At 41.3% G+C, this 18,494-nt stretch overlaps 1 protein-coding gene across 1 annotated transcript; it reads right to left on the bottom strand.

Annotated features, from left to right (window-relative positions):
- Window positions 1–3,066: 3,066 nt before the first annotated feature.
- On the bottom strand, window positions 3,067–13,097 carry LOC121868066. The gene is made up of 3 exons (XM_042368335.1): window positions 12,977–13,097; window positions 8,715–9,806; window positions 3,067–5,008 (listed from the first exon to the last, which is right to left on the bottom strand). The coding sequence occupies exons 2-3, from the start codon at window positions 9,771–9,773 to the stop codon at window positions 4,805–4,807; spliced, it is 1,263 nt and encodes a 420-aa protein (XP_042224269.1). The 5' UTR covers window positions 9,774–9,806; window positions 12,977–13,097; the 3' UTR covers window positions 3,067–4,804.
- Between the last annotated feature and the right edge of the window lie 5,397 nt (window positions 13,098–18,494).

The raw sequence follows: 18,494 nt of genomic DNA, 5'->3' as shown, positions 1-18,494 counted from the left end.
TACAACATCTTGTAATCTAGTGATCTTGTTACTTGCTCCATATACATGTTTCACTTGATACATCTCATGGTAAACCATGGATCGACTACTGTGGCGCCTGTTTGCATTTGTCTGCGGTTTGGGACACTTATCCAGAGAAGAACCTGAGAGCTCAGACTCAACTTCGTCGCAAATCAGGTACACGCACATGCGTTGGTCCTGACGGCAGCACCACCATCCCAAAACGAAACTGGCAAAAGTATCTGAGCATAAAGATAACAAGAAGGAACTCTTCTCCTTCACCAGCCAAAAACGTGCTTACTACTCTCATCCTCACAACCAAGTCTGAGACAGTGCTGCCCAGTGCCCAACAAGCAGCACGACATGTCTGCAATCACAGTGAAGCTGACTAGCGAATCATTCTGCACCTGGCTCATACTTCTCCCCAGGGGCACGAGAGAGCTTATGTACGAACTGTGGATAGTAATGTTGTCGTGCTTGCGATCGCCTTCTTTGAGCAACTTGGCCTTTCAGAGCTCTGTGTTGGTTTTGGGAGTGGCAAGAACTAGTGATATCCCAGTCCACAACCTGCAATCTCAGTTGAGTCCCTCAAAGTCACTAGCACTTCCCCTCTTCCACGCACTCACTGGTTGTGATACAACCTCTCAGCTCCTTGGTTGAGGAAAGAAGACCGTTTGGGATGTGTGGAACAGCATGCCTGAGTTGACGGGAGACGCTGCTTGCTCTCTCAGATGACCCCGAGTCCTTCTCTTTAGAATCCATCCACATGAAGCGGCTTGAGCTTTTCCATGTACTGGTATGCAACAATAGCTGTAGCGCTGCAACAGTCAATGAGGCGACTAGGCGAGGTGAAAGCTCTTCAGTCAATCCCTCCAACTTAAGCAGCCCCGTTTTTGCATAGCAAGAGGTCTCTTTTGCAGACATGTTTCATCTGGAAACAGGCAGTCTTTCTTCAGAAGGAGGTTCCTGAATTTGACAAGTGACAAGTGAGTTGGATGAGAAGATGAAGTAGTGGGTTCCCGTATGGACCATACTCGCAAGGAAATGTCCCATTCTTCTCCGCTGCAGCTGTCTGAAAGCATGCCAAGGGAGCTGCAAATGCAGCAAGACAGACTTTTACTCCACAGCACTTTGTGGGCATGAAGGAGGCAGAATCAACAATGATGTTGATGATTAATGATGAATCAGCCAATAGTAAATCATTTTTATTTCATTTTGGGCATTGACTGTCAATTGATTGATTGTAATTTTCAAGCATTTTATTTTTTGTGTGTGCTGTATAGTTTATCACCTGATTTTGATCGAAACCATTTCATTTGTATCCATGTCCATTACATGTGATTTGATCGAGTCGTTTCATTTAATTTGATTCTGTTGATCTATTGTTATATTACTATTATTCTATTCTATACCTGTTCTATTCTATTCTATTCTAATTCTGACCTGATTCTATTGATCTCTAGATTCAATATGATTCTAACTGAGGTGTGCATTTAGCATCCGTACTGTTCAGCAGGGGAGGTCAATAAAAAAATCGTTCATTTTTATCTATAAGGCGGTGTTATACAAGGCTCTAAGTCAAAGAATTAAAAGGTTAGCATTTCAAGATGGTCGCCGGTGGTCCTGGAAAAGACCTTGACCCTAACCCTATTGACCTGACCTTGATCTAAGTTGTCCTAAAACAACAACAATCGTCTTAAAGCTCTAGTAACACACCATTCAGATACCTAGATCTTCAAGATGACCCCAATATCAAGGTTAGGGCCAAAATGAACTTGAACCTGACCTTGATACATTAACTTGACCTTGAATCTTAGAAGCAAAGGATCCTACGGGCATCAGCTGAGAGGCCTTTAGTATTTCTATGGAGAAATTCTATTTTGGCATTACTTTTTTAACTATATTATCTACGATTAATTCACCAGACAAGCAAAAGTCAAGAGTTAGTCCAAGTTATTTCACTGAGGTTACAGATGAGATGGTTCATTCCCACAAAGAACAATGAAGTTGTTGACCTTTTTGAGTGTTTTTTTTTATCCAAATAATATTACATCAGTCTTTCCAAGATGTTGTGTATGAGCAACTGTTTGCATGACTCCAGTTCAGATGATAACTCGTTAGCTATATGATTTGGATCTTTATCTGACACTAAAAGAGCACTGTCGTCGGCATACAGCAAAAGTTTACAAGTAATAATAATGGGCATGTCCGTGTGGGACTCCACAGGCTATTGGCATGGATGTTGACTCGGTGTTATTTGCAACAACGATTTGCTTCCTGTTGCTAAGATATGATTTAAACCAGTCAACATACCCAATGCCAAGAGCCTGCAGTTCTTCAGGTAGTATATCATGATCAGTTGTGTCACCGGCTTATTGCAAGTCTAGACCTGTGTAATTTTCCTGGGCTGTTTGGGCTGGGATATAGTCAGTGAGATGGGTCAGACTGGTGTCAGTTGAGTGAGAGCCCCTAAAGCCTGATTGATATCTTTTCACCTGAACATACATTGCATTCTCTAGAATTTTTGATACAATACACAGTATACTGACTGGCCTGTAATGACCTACATCAGACCTGTCGCCTTTCTTACAGGTAGCTGTTACTCTGGCAAACTTATACTTACCTGGTACAGTATTGGTGCTAATAGAGAGATTAATTAGATGTGTTATTGGTGGCTTTAATGCAGTGGCACCGTCCCTCAAAAACCTGGCTGGGATGCTTCAATACCTGTGCTCCTATAGGGATCCAGGTTACTTAACTCTAACACCTATAGAAAAAAGACTCTCACCACGCGGATTTCAATACTAACTGGAATGATTCCTTTCTTTTTATAGTGGGATTTAAAGGCCTCTGAACCCACACTATAATTGTTTGAGGCTATCGGAAATTTTTCACCTAAAGATGAGTTAACTGTAGTATAAAAGGAATTAAATTGGTTTGCAACTTCAGGTGCATCATGCCAAGCATGTACAGTACCTTGTGTAGGGTTGTTAGGTGATCCTGTAGAGTGGGATCACACACCACGGTACACAAATAATTGTTTCTGGGTAAAGTTGCAAACCCAAATTGTTTTTCTCTTTTTATTATAACAAAATTCATCTATGTACAATTAACGTAGGATGTCACCATAACTAACACTATGAGCAGTTAGCTTAGGAGGGTATGAGGCGAGCACCCTGTAAATGGAGCTTCGTTCCTCCGAGTGATCAGTGTGAGATTCCTGGGCCATCTGTGGTAACCGGCTAATAGTTGATGACCACTGCTGGACAGTGGTGCGCAGGGTCATTTGAAAGACAATGAGGTTTGGTGATAGCGCCACTGGCATCAATATTTACTAGTCACTTGCTCATAGTTTAATTACCGTGGTTGATGTAACTAGATACAACTAGTGTGTGTAGCCCATATTTATATAAATATTGCTGCCTGTTAGACAGGGGCTAATACAAGCTCATTATTGATATTTAACACTATATTGGAACGTTCTTTTGGTTTGTTGCTGTGTCCGAGGGTTTCTACAATAGTTACTTCCAGAACTTTTGGGGGTTATTTTATTTTCCTCAATCTTATTGTTTAACTATTCTTTTTTTTTCGTTTACTTAACATTTCTCTCTACTTTTTTTTAGTCTTTTTCTTTTAAACTTACGAACGAGGTGACGTGTGTATGATTGACTCCATTATCTCACTAGTCATCCAGGGTTCAGCCCTAGCTTATATTCTATAATCTTTTAAGCGTGCTACGTTATCAAGAACATTTGTAAAGGTAGTTTTGAACTTCTCTGAGGCTTTGTTAACCTCCATGCAATTTGTCACATGTGACTAATCAATATTTTCCAGTCTATTTGGGAACTTTTCTTTATTGTAATTTTTCATCGATCGTGTTTTGATTAATGTGTGCTGTCCTGTCTTACCCCTGACCGTTTCCCTGCTGCAGGTGGTGATAAAGTGGTCACTAAGGCCAACAGGAATGATCCTACTTGACTGATTTTATCTTGGCTAGTATGGTGGCTGAGGACTTTGCTATTCGGATTGATGAATTGATAACTTGTTTAAAGCCGCATATATCTAAGACTTTTTTATACAGTATTTCTTATACATGCTGTTTTATTCTTGCTTAAAACAACTATTAATGTCACACTGTATTATTGTTTCACAGTCGGGTCCAGTGTTTGATAAAATCTTGACAAAAAGATCCTCAAACTAACTATCGTTGGGAGGGCGGTAGAGAGTGCCTACGAGGATGGGTTTAGTTTTGAGTAACAATATCTCCAGCCGTAGGCCCACAAGAAGGTCATCATGTAAGTTAGATTTAAGGTTGTAGGTTAAGTCATTTCTTATATAGGCACAAACACCGCCCCCCCATGCCTGTTTCTGTCTGGACGTTGCACAATTACCTCCGCTAGAGAAAGGCGCATATTACTTAGGAGAGCCATAACAATGATTCAGAGCACTGAGCACACTAATAAGTTCCACTGGTTGGACAGAACACAATATTGATGTGGACGGTGGTGTGGATGGTGATGTTTCTTTAATATATATTTTGGGGGGGGGGGTGAGGGGGGGGGACAGCAAAACGTAGACGTCTCCAAGAAATTGTCCATTGACAGAAAACCAAGGATTCAATGCAACAGAAAAGGAAAAGATTTGGTGGGATTGTACCGAGTATTTAGGGAAAGTAAGAGGATGAACTGAATCGCCTGTCAGTCTTTATGAAACACGTAATAAGGTGTTTAATGCCGGCTGATGATTGTTGATCAGTATTGCTGTAACTTCCTTCGGTAGCTGCTGATGATGCGATAGCCGTCCTTTAAACAGTCACTGGACTCACTGTGTAGTCGGTGGTCACATAGTCACTGCTGATGAACTCACACTCGTAGCCTCTGGTGGGAGTGACAGGGCCCATGAAGGAGGCTTCCGGGAACGTGGATGTCATGTTAACTAGACCGTGGCCTATGTAATGGCAACCACGACCCAACGAGTGACGCAACCGACAACCAGCGCGAAACACATTCTGAAAGATATTTAAACTTGTTAAAGGGGTCAGATGTTTTGAAATATACATATGTTGATTGGACGAAAGGCATTTTGGAAATGGAGGAAGAGAAAAAGTATTAATTCCTTATTTTCTAGTTACAGTGTTTATGTGAGTGTGTTTATGTAAATTTATATTATGTGTAAAAAAGATCTCCAAATGAAAACTTCATAAAAGTTCTGGATAATTGAATCCTTTTATCATATGTGAACCAAAAGCAAATAACTTTTCAGCGACAATTGTTGTTGTTGTTATAATGTTATTACTGCGCTTCAACAACAAAGGTCTCTCAGCAGAAAAGAAAATGAAGATTCTAACAAAAAATCATATATACCTGTATAAATATATGCTACCTTTTTCACCTATAAAGAGTTATATAGACGAAAATATCTAGTAATCGTTGAGGCTTACGTATACCATTACAAATTACCACTTAATAATTGGCTTCCATTATACGTGTGGTGTTTCGCTTGAGTCTATAACGACCAGGAAGCGTACCATGATCAATATAATGACCGCCATGACACTTATGATGACTAATATAACACACACAGTGATCAATATAACAACCACAATGCCCAAAAGATACCGGCATATCAGATAAAGCACAGGAGGTCCTTATGACGTCAACAACCTTCATATGATAGATTTTTTCTCATCAATCAGAGAGAAAATGACGGAGACTGAAAGACCAATCAGCGCACCTCATACCCACATACTTGTATATTCAGCAGCTGGTATCTGAGGCCCAGCAGCAGGTATCTGAGGCCCAGCAGCTGGTATCTAAAGCCCAGCAGCTGGTATCAGGTCCAGCAGCTGGTATTTGAGGCCCAGCAGATGGTATTTGAGGCCCAGCAGCTGGTATCTGAGGCCAGGCAGCTGGTGTCTGGTGGCTTGTATGTGGGGTTTGGCAGCTGGTGTGTGAGGTCTGGCAGATGGTGTCTGGGGTCCACCAGCTGGTATTTGGAGACCTGCAGCCGGCCACCGAGGCAAAATGAACCTTAACAGCTGGCGTGCTCATGAGAGCGGGAAATGGTTCATGACATGAAGGTTCTGACCCGCATGACGCCAATTTGGCATTCCAACACTGACACTGTGACAGCCTGGCATTATGACAGCCAGAGACTGTGAACACCTGGTACAGTGCCTGCCTGACACTGCGATAGATTAGCCCTATGACAGCCTGACACTGTAACAGAACGGAACTTTGACAGAAAAACACTGTGGTAGCCCGGTACTGAGACAGCGTGGCGCTATGAAGCTGTAAGACTGTAATAGTCTGTTACTATGGCAGATGGGCACTATTCAGGCCCAGCACTGCAGCGGTGTAGCTATGTGGTAACCTGACGAGGGGATTGTGGTTGCTGTCTTGGCCAATGTTACCCCCCCCCCTCTCCCTCACTCACTCACTCGCTCATCATTGCCACATCCGCTCCTAACCCAAGGTTACACTCGGACCTTGAGTTGGGTGAATGGGTAGAAGAGCGGTTAAATGCGAGGATAGGCGGATAGGTGGCGGTGGGTAAAGGGATAAACAGAGGGGCTGGCGGGTGGATGAACAGAAGAGTGGTTTAATGGATGGATGAAAAGATAGGTAGATAAATGGGTAGAAGAGGGATTGGTGGGTAAGGCGGCAAGTGGACAGGTAGGTAAACCGGCAGATGGGTGAGTGAGTAGAAAATTGTGTGTTTCGGAAGGAGAAATACAAAATGAAAAAAGATCAAGAATGAGAAATGATTTATGTATGTTGTGTTGTCAAAGTAAGAGAAACAATTGAAACCCTCGAATTGTGTGTAAATGAGGCAGAAAGTCTGATCAACAACCTGGGACTTGGTCACAATTTTCGTGATGCCATATGTCAGCAGGGTCTACCATTAGACAACACATTATGCTTCCTATATCTTCCCAGGCGGTATTACCTCCCTGATTGGTAGCTGCCTACTACTTACTGCCTGTGTGGATGGGCGAGTCGGATGGCTGGTGGATGGGTGGGTAGGAGGGCGGGCGGATGGGTGGGTAGACGGGAGGCTGGATGGGTAGGTGGAGGTATGGGTTGATGGTTGGCGAGGAAATTGACATGTAGGGTTGGTGGATGAGTAGGATGGATGAGGGTACCAAACAGATTACAAGCTGCAGGTTGTGTTGGTACCAATGTAGGCATCAAACATTTTACAGGCTGCAGGTTGTGTAGGCTTCAAATCGTTAACAGGCTGCAGGTTATCGGCCATGAGGCAGTCTGGCCATGTAGATGCGATGATGATGGTTGATGAATATTTCCTGTTGACGTGATAGCAGGTTTTGTCAGTATTCGACAGACTAAGCAGCTGGTCACATCTAAACAACCTTTAATAAAGAAAATGCCTCGCCTATCTCGCATTACAGCTCTCTGTCATAGGCTAGTGTGTGCTTCTTGAGAAACTACACACAAGTTGAATTTTGCCAGCTTTTCTAATAGCTAATTTTGTCTTAATATTACCTAGTCTGTTTGCTTTTATTACATACAGTAGGTACAGAGGTTTAGGAGCACTGAAAAATACAACTGTATTCAGTAAACATATAAACAAAATATAGAGCATAAATTTTGTACACAGTTTGTTAATGAAATTGAAGGTGAATGTGGGTCCCAAAGACCTAGCGGTCCATAAGAAACAGTATACAGTATATATTACGTTTATTTTTCGGAATCAATTATTTTTCAAAATGACCGACATGCATATTGGTAATTTTGCAAATTAACTTACAAACAGACAACCTAAACTAACCTAACCTTATGGCTAGGACAGCACATGGTCCAAAATTTAAAAAAACAAAAACAAAAAAACAGGACCACTTAACTGTGTATCAAGCTACACGATCCATCCTAACCTAACCTAACCTAACCTAACCTAACCTAACCTAACCTAACCTAACCTAACTTAACTTTATTCAACCAAAAGGTTAGGTTAGTTTAGGTTGTCTGTTTGTAAGTTATTTTGCAAAATTACCAATATGCATGTCGGTCATTTTGCAAAATAACTGATTCCGCAAAAAAACCGTAACATACTGTATATACAACACACTGTATTAAAGCCAGCAATCCTTCCTCATAAAAATTTAGGTACCCATTCACAGCTGGATGAACTGGGGGGCGAATCAACGACCTTTAGGACGATAGATGATCGCTATATGAAATTTGTCGCTGTACTCTTAATTTGTCAAGGTGTGTATAAGTCATTACTTATATACCACTGTTAAAGTTCAGTTTCAAGATACATACACAAAAAATAAGAAAGAATGGGCATCGCTAACAGTTTCATGGAGTTAACATTAGTCCCAGTGAGTCTTTGCTCTTGATATGAATGAAAAAAACTTGTTGAATGTAAGTAAACAAATTCCAGTGCGTAACTTCCCCAGTGAAGAATTCTTCGGTGCAAAGTTTGTCTCTATAACAATTATATTTCGAGTTTGAATACTTGTTTTCTTTTTCACATTTTACATTACAGTGAAAACACAGTCGACAAATAAATACACTTATTCATTCATGCCAAACAAAGATTACAGACTTGATAAGAATACTGCAAGACAATACTGTATTGTACCGTGAAAATGAAAGCAAACTGAACACTTGATCATTATAGTGCGCAAAAGATCATCACGTGTAAAGACAGAGAGACTCACATCATTTTGTAAAACAGTAGGTCTTTACCTTTTTCCTGGGTCGTCTCCTCTTCTTGGCTGCAGCAGCAACATTGACCTGGATGGTGGTACACTCACTCAGGGGCCTGGTCTTGTTGTGATGCACCTGTACACCTCCCTGCACGGGGTCATCCTCCTCTCCCATTACATCCTCCTCAACTAGCAGTTGTTTGTCTTCTTTCTTGCTATTCCCCCTCCACTTTAATTCCCATACATATCGAAAAAGGTGGTTTATTTTTTTACGCTTATTGAGGATGAATGTTATCATTTTGTTTCGTTCACACACTGGCAATAAGGTCTCGTTCTTCGAAGTCTCAGATACATTTCCTTGGGTTGAAATGGAAGTATCGATGAGAGTCTCATTTTGCCGAGGATAGTGCACTTTGTTAACCACAGAGTCTGTAACGGAGATCCGCACTGAGCTGATGTGATTGACTTCTGCTTTTCCCGACATAAAATAGTCACCGAGAGTTTCTTCATAAGTCTTAGATACAGCCAAGTTACGGGCGTTAATTTTCAACAGAGTGAGATCTTTTTCACACTGTTTAAGATCCATCTTGGTGAACTGTTCTTGAATGTCGGAGACATTTATTGGATGTGTGTCCTGGATATTTATTTCAGTCTCCTGACCACTACAACGCATTTGGTAATTTATAAACTCTGTATGAGCTGATAAGTGATTGGACTTCGGGTTCATATTCTTGTGGTCGGCCGATTCTCCTTGTGAACTCAGTATGTGAGTTTCCTTGGAGGCAGTCTCTTCACTGTTTCCTGGTAAACTTACGCCTGAGTGTAAGTCATGGCAAGCACTGTCTTCATTGTTTGTCTCAACGCCTCGCCTAGATGTATTATTATTGTTTTTATTGTTAGTGGCAATTCTCTGCTGTGTGTTGGCTAAGTTGGACGTCCTAAATCCAATTTGAGGACCCAGAGATGCTGAGTGTCTCTTGTTGTGCTTTAACTTATTCACATCCACTTTGAGCTTCTTTCTCTTGGCCTTCGGCTTCTTGAGGAGATACTCACTGGGTGCACTGGGGCGGCAAAGGTTACTCTCGGTGAAGTCCGCCATATAAACTGGGCTGGGAGATCTTTACTTGTCGAACTGAAAAAATAGAAACCATTCTAAAGAACTAGGAAACTTACTTCAACTCTTTGTATGGAGACACTATGACAACATAAAAAGTCGTTTTTACAACCAAGGTCTAGTGAACAATATCCCAATAGGTAAAATCCCACCAATTTCCCATGGATCAAATTACCTTTAGCAAAATTAGACAACTATAAAAGACCTAATACCCTGTTAGGTTAAGATAGATTATAGGTTGAGTTAGGTAGAGTAGGTTAAGGTCACCCTGATTACTCTCTGCTACCAGGAACAAATATTTATACTACAACAAGAGCTGCTTAGAACACGATAAAAAAAATGGTCCTAAAGGTTCATAAGATATTTTTGTTTCTAGCTGGTGATTTAAAAACGCCTCTTAAGTGGTTCGGTTCACCTAAAACACAAATCAACTTTCGTTCTATCAAAACGGAAGTTCTCTTACCATCAGTGACTTCATAACAAGTGCCTGGTTAAGAGTCAGTCACGTTCTGTATTCATAATCTACACCCAGGATGCATATTCTAGACCTAAGTGATATTTCAATAGACAATATCGACCCAGGCAATGTTTACTCGTAGGTTGGTGAAGAGGAAAAATATCTCTTAACATGATTAGTTGAGAGACAAGTCAGAGGTTCAGGGGGTTCGGAGTTCCGTGAAATTGTCTAGGTAGCTGTGTACTTTTTTTCTTTTTTTTTTTATTGGGCACCCCCCTACATCCTTGTGTAAGGTGGAGCGCAGAAGCGTTTACAGTGCCCAACAGGGAAGCATGCTAAGTTCACGCTTGCCTTTATGTCTCATGAGTTAAGGGCGTAGAAGCCTGAAGAGTCAAGGGCATAGAAGCCTGAAGAGTCAAGGGCATAGAAGCCTGAAGAGTCAATGGTTTATGTCATCAAGTTATTGGAAGCTCCAACAACTTGTCCCTGAATACGAATTCGCAACTTTTGATTTACACCAGGTGCCTACTTTACTGCTAGGTGAACAGGGACTAATGAGGGCTAGGAAGTATGTCCAAACAACTTCCACCGGCCCGGGAATCGAACCCGTGACATCTCGCTTGCGAAGGCAAGAGCGGTACCACTCTACCACCAGCACCCCGTAGCTGTGTACTGTGGAATAATTTGTCCTTGCTAACTGTGTCTGAGACAGTTTGGGAATAAGAAGTAATTGAGATTTACAGTTCAGATACTAAGTGACCATGCAGTTGGTACCTATGGTGTGAGGAAAAATTATGTAGAAGGAATTAAGATTTGATGTACTGCACATGGGCGATTTAGTGATGAGCGTATTGAAGAAAACTGTTCGTTTCTGATACTTGATACTAAACTATTGTGTCAATTCCTAAAGATAAAAGATACTCTTGATTGGTGCTATGTGAACAGTTGTGAAGGTTATGGTAAATTATTATCAAGGTCAGAAAGTGTAGTAATATTTAAATATACTCGCACAATAATTCCAGGTGCACTCGTGAAGTTACTATGAACTGTGATTTTCTTCTTGTCCAGTTAAATTGATTTACAATGATTTTTTTTTTTGTAGAACGACTATTCATAGGGCCTTGTGGAAGGTTTTGAGAGTTAGATTAGACTTAGAGAAGTCAGGTAAATGTGATGATGTTGTAAACACTGCCTCATAACTTCCCCGTGTGGTAACAAGGCAATAGACAGTTTATTGGCAGATAATTTTATATTCAATAATTGTGGAACCTGCTATATACTATATAATAATTACAGTGATTCCGGTGCATGCAAAAAGTTTAATGTTTACTCCACTGAAAATAAACTATTAATTTACTTGGTGGGAGAGTTAATAATTGCCGTAGTCACTTTAAAGAAAAAAGACATTTTATTGTGCATAAAACCTGAGTTTGTTATTTTGTGAGTGGAGCGACCAATGTGTAGGCCTACCCCATGATTTGTTGGTATAATTTACAATGAGTAAAGTTTTTTCTTCATTTGTATTCGGTGACATTTAGTTGTGGAAGATGACAGAAAAGTGTTAGATATTTTAATGCATGATGTAAACATATATGAGTTCAGTTAAAGTACTAGTGTCTATTCAGTGAGGGATTAAGAAAACCTTACAGGAATGTTGTAGAAGTGTGTTAACAAATGCTATATCGTATGATCCATGACATAGTCCAGTGGATAACAGTGGGATGTTATTTTGTAATTTATATTCATGATGTGCTATTCCTTCAGGATATTTTACGTGGCATGTTTGTATGAACATTGAAACTTTAACTGACAACATACCAAGAAATATGTTGATATTTGGACACAATTTATTAATTTTATATTAATCATCAGTTTAATTCAATAATAATTAATTTTTCAATGTGTTCTTAAAGTTCCCATAACTAAAGACTTTAAAGAGCCATTTTTTCACCTCTGGGACCCTATCTCTTATTTTTACCTGGGGTGGATAACTCTCAGCCGCTAAGTAAATAAGGCAATTATAAGGAAAGTTTTAATAATAGATGCAATAAAGAAAGTTAAGCTAAAATTAACTGTGAGAAAGATCTTGAACTTTTAAAATCTCTGATATCCTCCGAGTGAACAAAAATATTCTTGAAATCAAAATGTTTTGGTGAAAAAATGAATTCCTTACTTGGTGATGGAAGCACTTATTATGAGCTGAAAAAAGATCCCTGGAAAATTTAATCAAGTTGTTTTACTATAAAATGAAGGATTTATTGAAAAAGAACCCAGATTTCATCAAACAGTTCTCGCAAATCAATCCCACTTTACCTTATTTGTATGAATTGTTTCAAACATATTAGCCTAATAAATTCATTACTTCCTATCGTGAGTTCTGTGGTTGCTGCCACGTACGAATTAATTTTCTGCGTCAACAAAATGACTGACAGACTTTGGTGTGAGTGAAGTTTGATGGCACACAACATTTACACATTTTTCTTTTACAGTAGGAAAACACGTTGATTATTTTCCAGTTCCAATGTACTTATTTTTTACACATGTAATTTTCCATAGTTTTTCTCAGACACTGTGACCCTATACCACTGCACTATGTTTCTCAGATTTAAATCAATCATGAAGCATTTAGACTATGGTAAGTAATTCTCTAACCCTGATGGAATTACATTAGCCCTTAATGCACTGCTGTAATGCTGAACTACGTGGCTTTTTTAACATTATCGAGACTTACCAACACGAAGCCAACCTCTCCAGGACCACTCACAGGTGTTTACTATTCTGGCCCTGAGAAGTGTGGTGTTGGAGGAGGGGTGGCCACCACCATCATGTACAGATGCCAACCACCGCCACCTAAACCTCGCCTTAACTCTCACCACGATAACACGCCAAGTGGATATTTTATAGAGTTACAGAACAGTTGCGGTAGTTACTCCTATCAAGGTAAAATATCATATTGTAACACTTTAACCAACCGGTATTACTGTAACTGCCTCTGTACCTAAATATCTGTTCTTGTGATGATGTATATCTGGATGAACTCTGGATTTTATTGAGTGAAGGCCGAAACTATCTCGTCAGCGTGAGATATGAAGAATGTGTAAATGATTTATTATATACAACACGAAATCTAGATGATAGGTACCCAACCGGGTATCTATTCCAGCATGTGAGTACCAACCACCTCCTTGGGTGATGTCTGGTGGTGAGTTAGAACAGCTTCAGGAGCGTCACGACTCCATTATGCTAAATGAAACAACTTATAAAACCGGAGAAGCACAGTATTGTGGACTTAAGTAAAATATCTAAGTTTCCCTTTAAGGCTTAGGTTCTGTAAAGCACTCCTCCAAATCCCCCCTCTTCAGAGTTACCTCATTTTTCCAAAGTTTCCTCATCCCTCTAAAGTTCTCTCACTCCTCCAAAGTCTCATCGTCCCTCCAAATCCTTTCACCCCACCAAAGTTTCATGAAATCTTTAAAATTCTCTTACCCCTCTAAAGTTCCCTTGCCCCCCAAGTTCCTTTATCCTCCGAGATTCCTTTACCCTTCCAAAATCCCCTCATCTCTCCAAAATTCCCTCACACCTGTAAAACGTTCTCATCCCTCCAACGTTTCCTTAGCCCTTCAAAGAACCAAAGTTCCCAAATCCTTCCAAAGTCACCTAAACTCTCTAAAATCAATTTGTTACTCCAAATTCCCTCGAACTTCCTTCATCTCTCTAAAATTCTCATATCTCCTAAATTTCATTGATCACTCCAAAATCCTCTCACCCATCCAAAGTCCTCTCATCCCTGCAAAGTCACCTCATCCCTCCAAAGCCCTCTCATCCCTCCAAAGTCACCTCAATCTCCAAAGTCCCCTCACCCCTCCAAAGTCCCCTCACCCCTCCAAAGCCCCCTCATCCCACACAATCTTTTAACGACCACGAGACCCTTGCATCAGCCCCTATTAACCCCCCCTCTTCCCTCCCCCCTCATTAATCAGTGACATTATATAATCCTCCTTACTAAACAACGCAGCACTACATTTTGGAAGTACATTATATCATAGAACTCACTTCGTTTTATAGCAATACAGTTTACCAAACAATAAACACGAGTATGATGAAAACCTCCAATCGTGTATACTCATTTAGGACAGAAGAATATTATACAGTAATAATAATAATAATAATAATAATAATAATAATAATAATAATAATAATGTGTTAAGAGGATAAGTGTAATTTGAGACAGACTGACTACAGACTATATCTTAGAGGGATTTACAAATATAACACACATGCACATACATACTGTACACTCACACACACACACGCACACACACTCTCTAATTAACTCACGCTCAGAAACGTGTCACAGCATACAGATCATTCACAAACTCTCATCCTGTATTCTGTATGCGAGGCACCGTGTTGTTGTGGCCTTCCCAGTCCGACCATGGTGCACAACCCCGCACTGCCCTACACCTTGGTGTACCGGTCCCATCCCTGCCCTACCTCGGTGTACTGGTCCCATCCCTGCCCTACCCCGGTGTACTGGTCCCATCCCTGCCCTACTCTGGTATTGGTCCCGTCCCTGCCCTACCCCGGTACTGGTCCCTTCCCTGCCCTACGGCTGACTAAGTCTGCAGCAGTGTCATCATTAATGCATCCCTCAGACAAAGCAAATGCCCTAATGAATGGAAAACCGCATTTGTCACCCCCATCCCCAAGGTCACCACCCCACAGTCCCCTAACGACCCTCAGGCCAGTTGCCATTACCCCCCATACCCAGTCTACTTTGTGAGGACTTTGTTTTGAGTGGGCATTTGCCAGAATCTATCAGTCAATTGATCCACAGCAATTTGGCAATATGAGGACCTCCTCTACATCACACTGCTTAGTGAGCTTTCTGGATTTTCTGCACAAAAACCTGCAGAAACGTAAGACATCACTGGCCGTTGCCCTTGTTGACTTCAGGAAGGCCTTTGACCTTGTTGGTCACTGCACTGTTATCAACAAGGCCATTGCGCTTGGGTTGCCCACCAACCTGGTCTCATGGCTCACTGATTTCTTGAGTGGACGTCGCCAGGCAGTGAGGTATCAGGGCTTGGGCTCCACATTCCAACACCTCACCTGCAGTGTTCCCCAGGGGACCAAGATGGGACCACTGTGCTTCCTCATCCTGATCCGACGCTCTATTGGACACTCCTCACAGGTGGAAGTACGTGGATGACTGCACTGTGGGGGTTTCAGTGGACAACACCGCACCAAACTACTCTTTGCTACAAGGCACCCTGGACAGGCTACAGGCATGGACTACGGAGAACAAGGTCACCATCAACCACACCAAAACCGTAGTTATGCACATCAATACCGCCACCACTCCAGTGCAAGCCCCAGCAGTCACAGTGGGTGCCCATCCTCTCCAGCTGGTGCAGTCTGCCAAACTCCTGGGTGTAACTATAGACAACAAACTTGACTGGAAGGCCCATGTAAATAACACAGTCAAGGCAGCCTCGTACCATCTCTACATGCTACGACGACTTAGGTCACTTGGGACACCCACGCCAGAGCTGAGGACCATGCACAACGCCTTTATTCTCCCAAAACTAACGTATGCGTCACCAGCCTGGTCGTCTTCCCTCAACTCCACCCAACAACGTCAGCTAGAGAAGGTACAGAAAAGGGCCTGCAGAATCATGCTCGGTGCTGACTACTCCGGCTACATCAACGCTCTCTCCACCCTGGAAATGCCTTCCCTCAGTGACCTCCACCACCAAGCACTGGAAAGGTTTGGCAGCCAACTATTGCACCACCCTCGTCATCGCCACCTCCTGCCACCAGCAGCCCCTCACCCACCTCGCGCAGGCCGCCACTACAACAAAATTCAGCCCATAAGAGCCCGCACCGATAGATATAAGAATAGCACCATCCCATCTATTGTTAAAATAATAAACAACTCCTGATTTATGTACTGTACAGCCCTGTAAATGTATTCAATGCATATTATATCATTATGTCTAAATCAAATGTAAGTGTATATTTTCAGCCACCGGCTGCAACTCTATTAATAAACCGTTTATTATTATTATTATTATTATTATTATTATTATTATTATTATTATTATTATTATTATTATTATTTAGAATTGTGTTATTCAGTAACTATTACATTAGTGAACCGAGGTGATGGATACCATGAATTTGCGAGATGAAAACTGAAATATATATATATAATTTTTTACCGTTCCATGTCCTTTATCCTCTTCACCACTGATTTGCTCGTGAGCACCTTGGGCGATCGGTCACGTCTCTGTTACGCATTGTTGGAAAGTATTAGGCATGCACTGACTAGTGAATGTATTTGAACCTGCTCCAGTGCTTGTCAAGTCAGGTCTTGAAAGAGTTCACACTCGGTGCCGTCACAAGACTCTGACAGATTGTTCCAAGAGTTCACAACTCTCACTCCGAGAAAGTTACCCCTCACAGTTTTCTGGGCTTGCGGCTTCTTCAACCTTGAGCTGTGGCCCCTTGTGAGGTGTGCGTCCGCCAGCTCCAGGTAAGGGCACTTGACTAAGTAGTGCCCTTCGAGATGTCCATACACCTGTAATACAAGCTAGGCAATTTCAGGCGCTCTAATCTCTCAGGGTAGCTGAGGTGCCGTAGTGCAGGCACCAGTCTGGTGGCCCTCCTTTGGACATTTGACATTCCCTAGCATATCCCGGGGACCAGTCGGGGTGACAGTACTCCAGACGGGGAAGCATTCACTCTTGAAGATCATTATGAGGGACGGACTGTCTAGATATCTGAACGACGTTCTTATAAGACCTGATAATTCAATTGCCTGATTCACCTTCTTCTCGCAGTGGCCCGAGAATTTCAGCTCATTGTCAACATACACACCAAGGTCCTTTTCACATTCAGTCTCAATTAATGGTGTTTCTTCTTCCCGTTGGGACAAATGATACGCCTATTTACCGTTGGTACGTTCCAGGTACAGCCTCTTACACTTCGTGACATTGAATCTTAGCAGCCATTTCTTCGTCCATTTTGAAGCTGACAGAGATCCTTCTCCAGCTCTTCACAGTCTGCTTCGTCCTTAATTTCCCAAAATATCTTGGTGTCATCAGCAAACATTTGTATGGAGGAATGTACAGCGTCAGGCATGTTATTTATGAAACAAAAAACAACAGCGGGCCCAATACACTGCCCTGTGGTACCCCGCTTGTGACTGGTACACATGATGAATTCGTGCCACTAAAAAACAACTGATTTTAAAAACTAAAAACTAAAAATTTGATTTTGCTAAAAATCACAGTATGGGTACTCCTGAACTTGCTGATTATGAATATGTGGTCCACGGTTCGATTGCAGAGTAATTATTGGCTAAAATAACCCTTGGAAGATTTTACTGACATTTTTCAATTTTAATTACTCATCAACTATGGGTTCCAAGGTGTGATTTAGGGTTTGTGTGTTATTCTGAAAGTACTTAATTAGCTAAACCCCTTAAATTTCAATTCTGAAAAAAAGTATATATTGGTCAAAAATTTGGTAAGGTGTAAGAATTACATTTTTGTTGGTTTTCTGCCAAAAATTTGATTTTGCTGAAAATCATAGTATGGGTACTCCTGAGCTTGCTGATTATGACTATGTGGTTTGCTACACATCCAAAGTTTCGCCTGGCTGCGACACTTATATTCCAGGAGAAACGCAATTCTGTAAGAGAACATACACTGTTTGCACCAGAAAAAAAAATGACACTGGTGAAGTACTTATTCTACAGAGCTGACAAATTCTGTGTCCTGAGTTTTAAGACATCACTGCGAAGTTTTGCTTACCTGATATCCAGTTTGAGCTACAACCAGTAGGTTGTTGTAAATGTCCTTATTAGTTCACAAGTATCCAGACAATAAAGACGAAGGTGCGTTTATTGTATCTCACCTAGTGTGTGACAAAATACTCTCACACACACCCTATAACAGAGGCCAGAAATCATCTAGTAAATGACCAGTAACCTGGAGGAGCTGGTGAAACATCGTGCTCCATGTAAGACATAAACCCTTTTGTTTTTTCGTGGAAGGTAAACTCCGACTATACATAAGACTTGATAACAACATGTACATGCATATCATAGTCACTTCTCTTGTTAGATAAATTTAAAAGAAAATGACCCATCTGAAACAAAACCTAATACTGTATAACAGATTCCTCTTCATCTGATACCAATATGGTATGTATCATAAGTGGAGTGGAGTGAAAAACTGGCA

The sequence above is a fragment of the Homarus americanus genome, unplaced genomic scaffold (assembly GCF_018991925.1).
Source record: "Homarus americanus isolate GMGI-L3 unplaced genomic scaffold, GMGI_Hamer_2.0 scaffold6894, whole genome shotgun sequence".
Classification (NCBI taxonomy): Eukaryota; Metazoa; Arthropoda; class Malacostraca; order Decapoda; family Nephropidae; genus Homarus; species Homarus americanus.
This window is presented reverse-complemented; position numbering and strand designations above follow the sequence as displayed.

Bases quoted from the DNA above. Each gene is read 5' to 3' on its own strand.
- LOC121868066 (XM_042368335.1), bottom strand. From the start codon at position 9,773: ATGGCGGACTTCACCGAGAGTAACCTTTGCCGCCCCAGTGCACCCAGT. The intron at 5,009-8,714 runs GTAAAGACCTAC...AATATCTTTCAG, and splicing joins GGAGACGACCCAGGAAAAAG to AATGTGTTTCGCGCTGGTTG.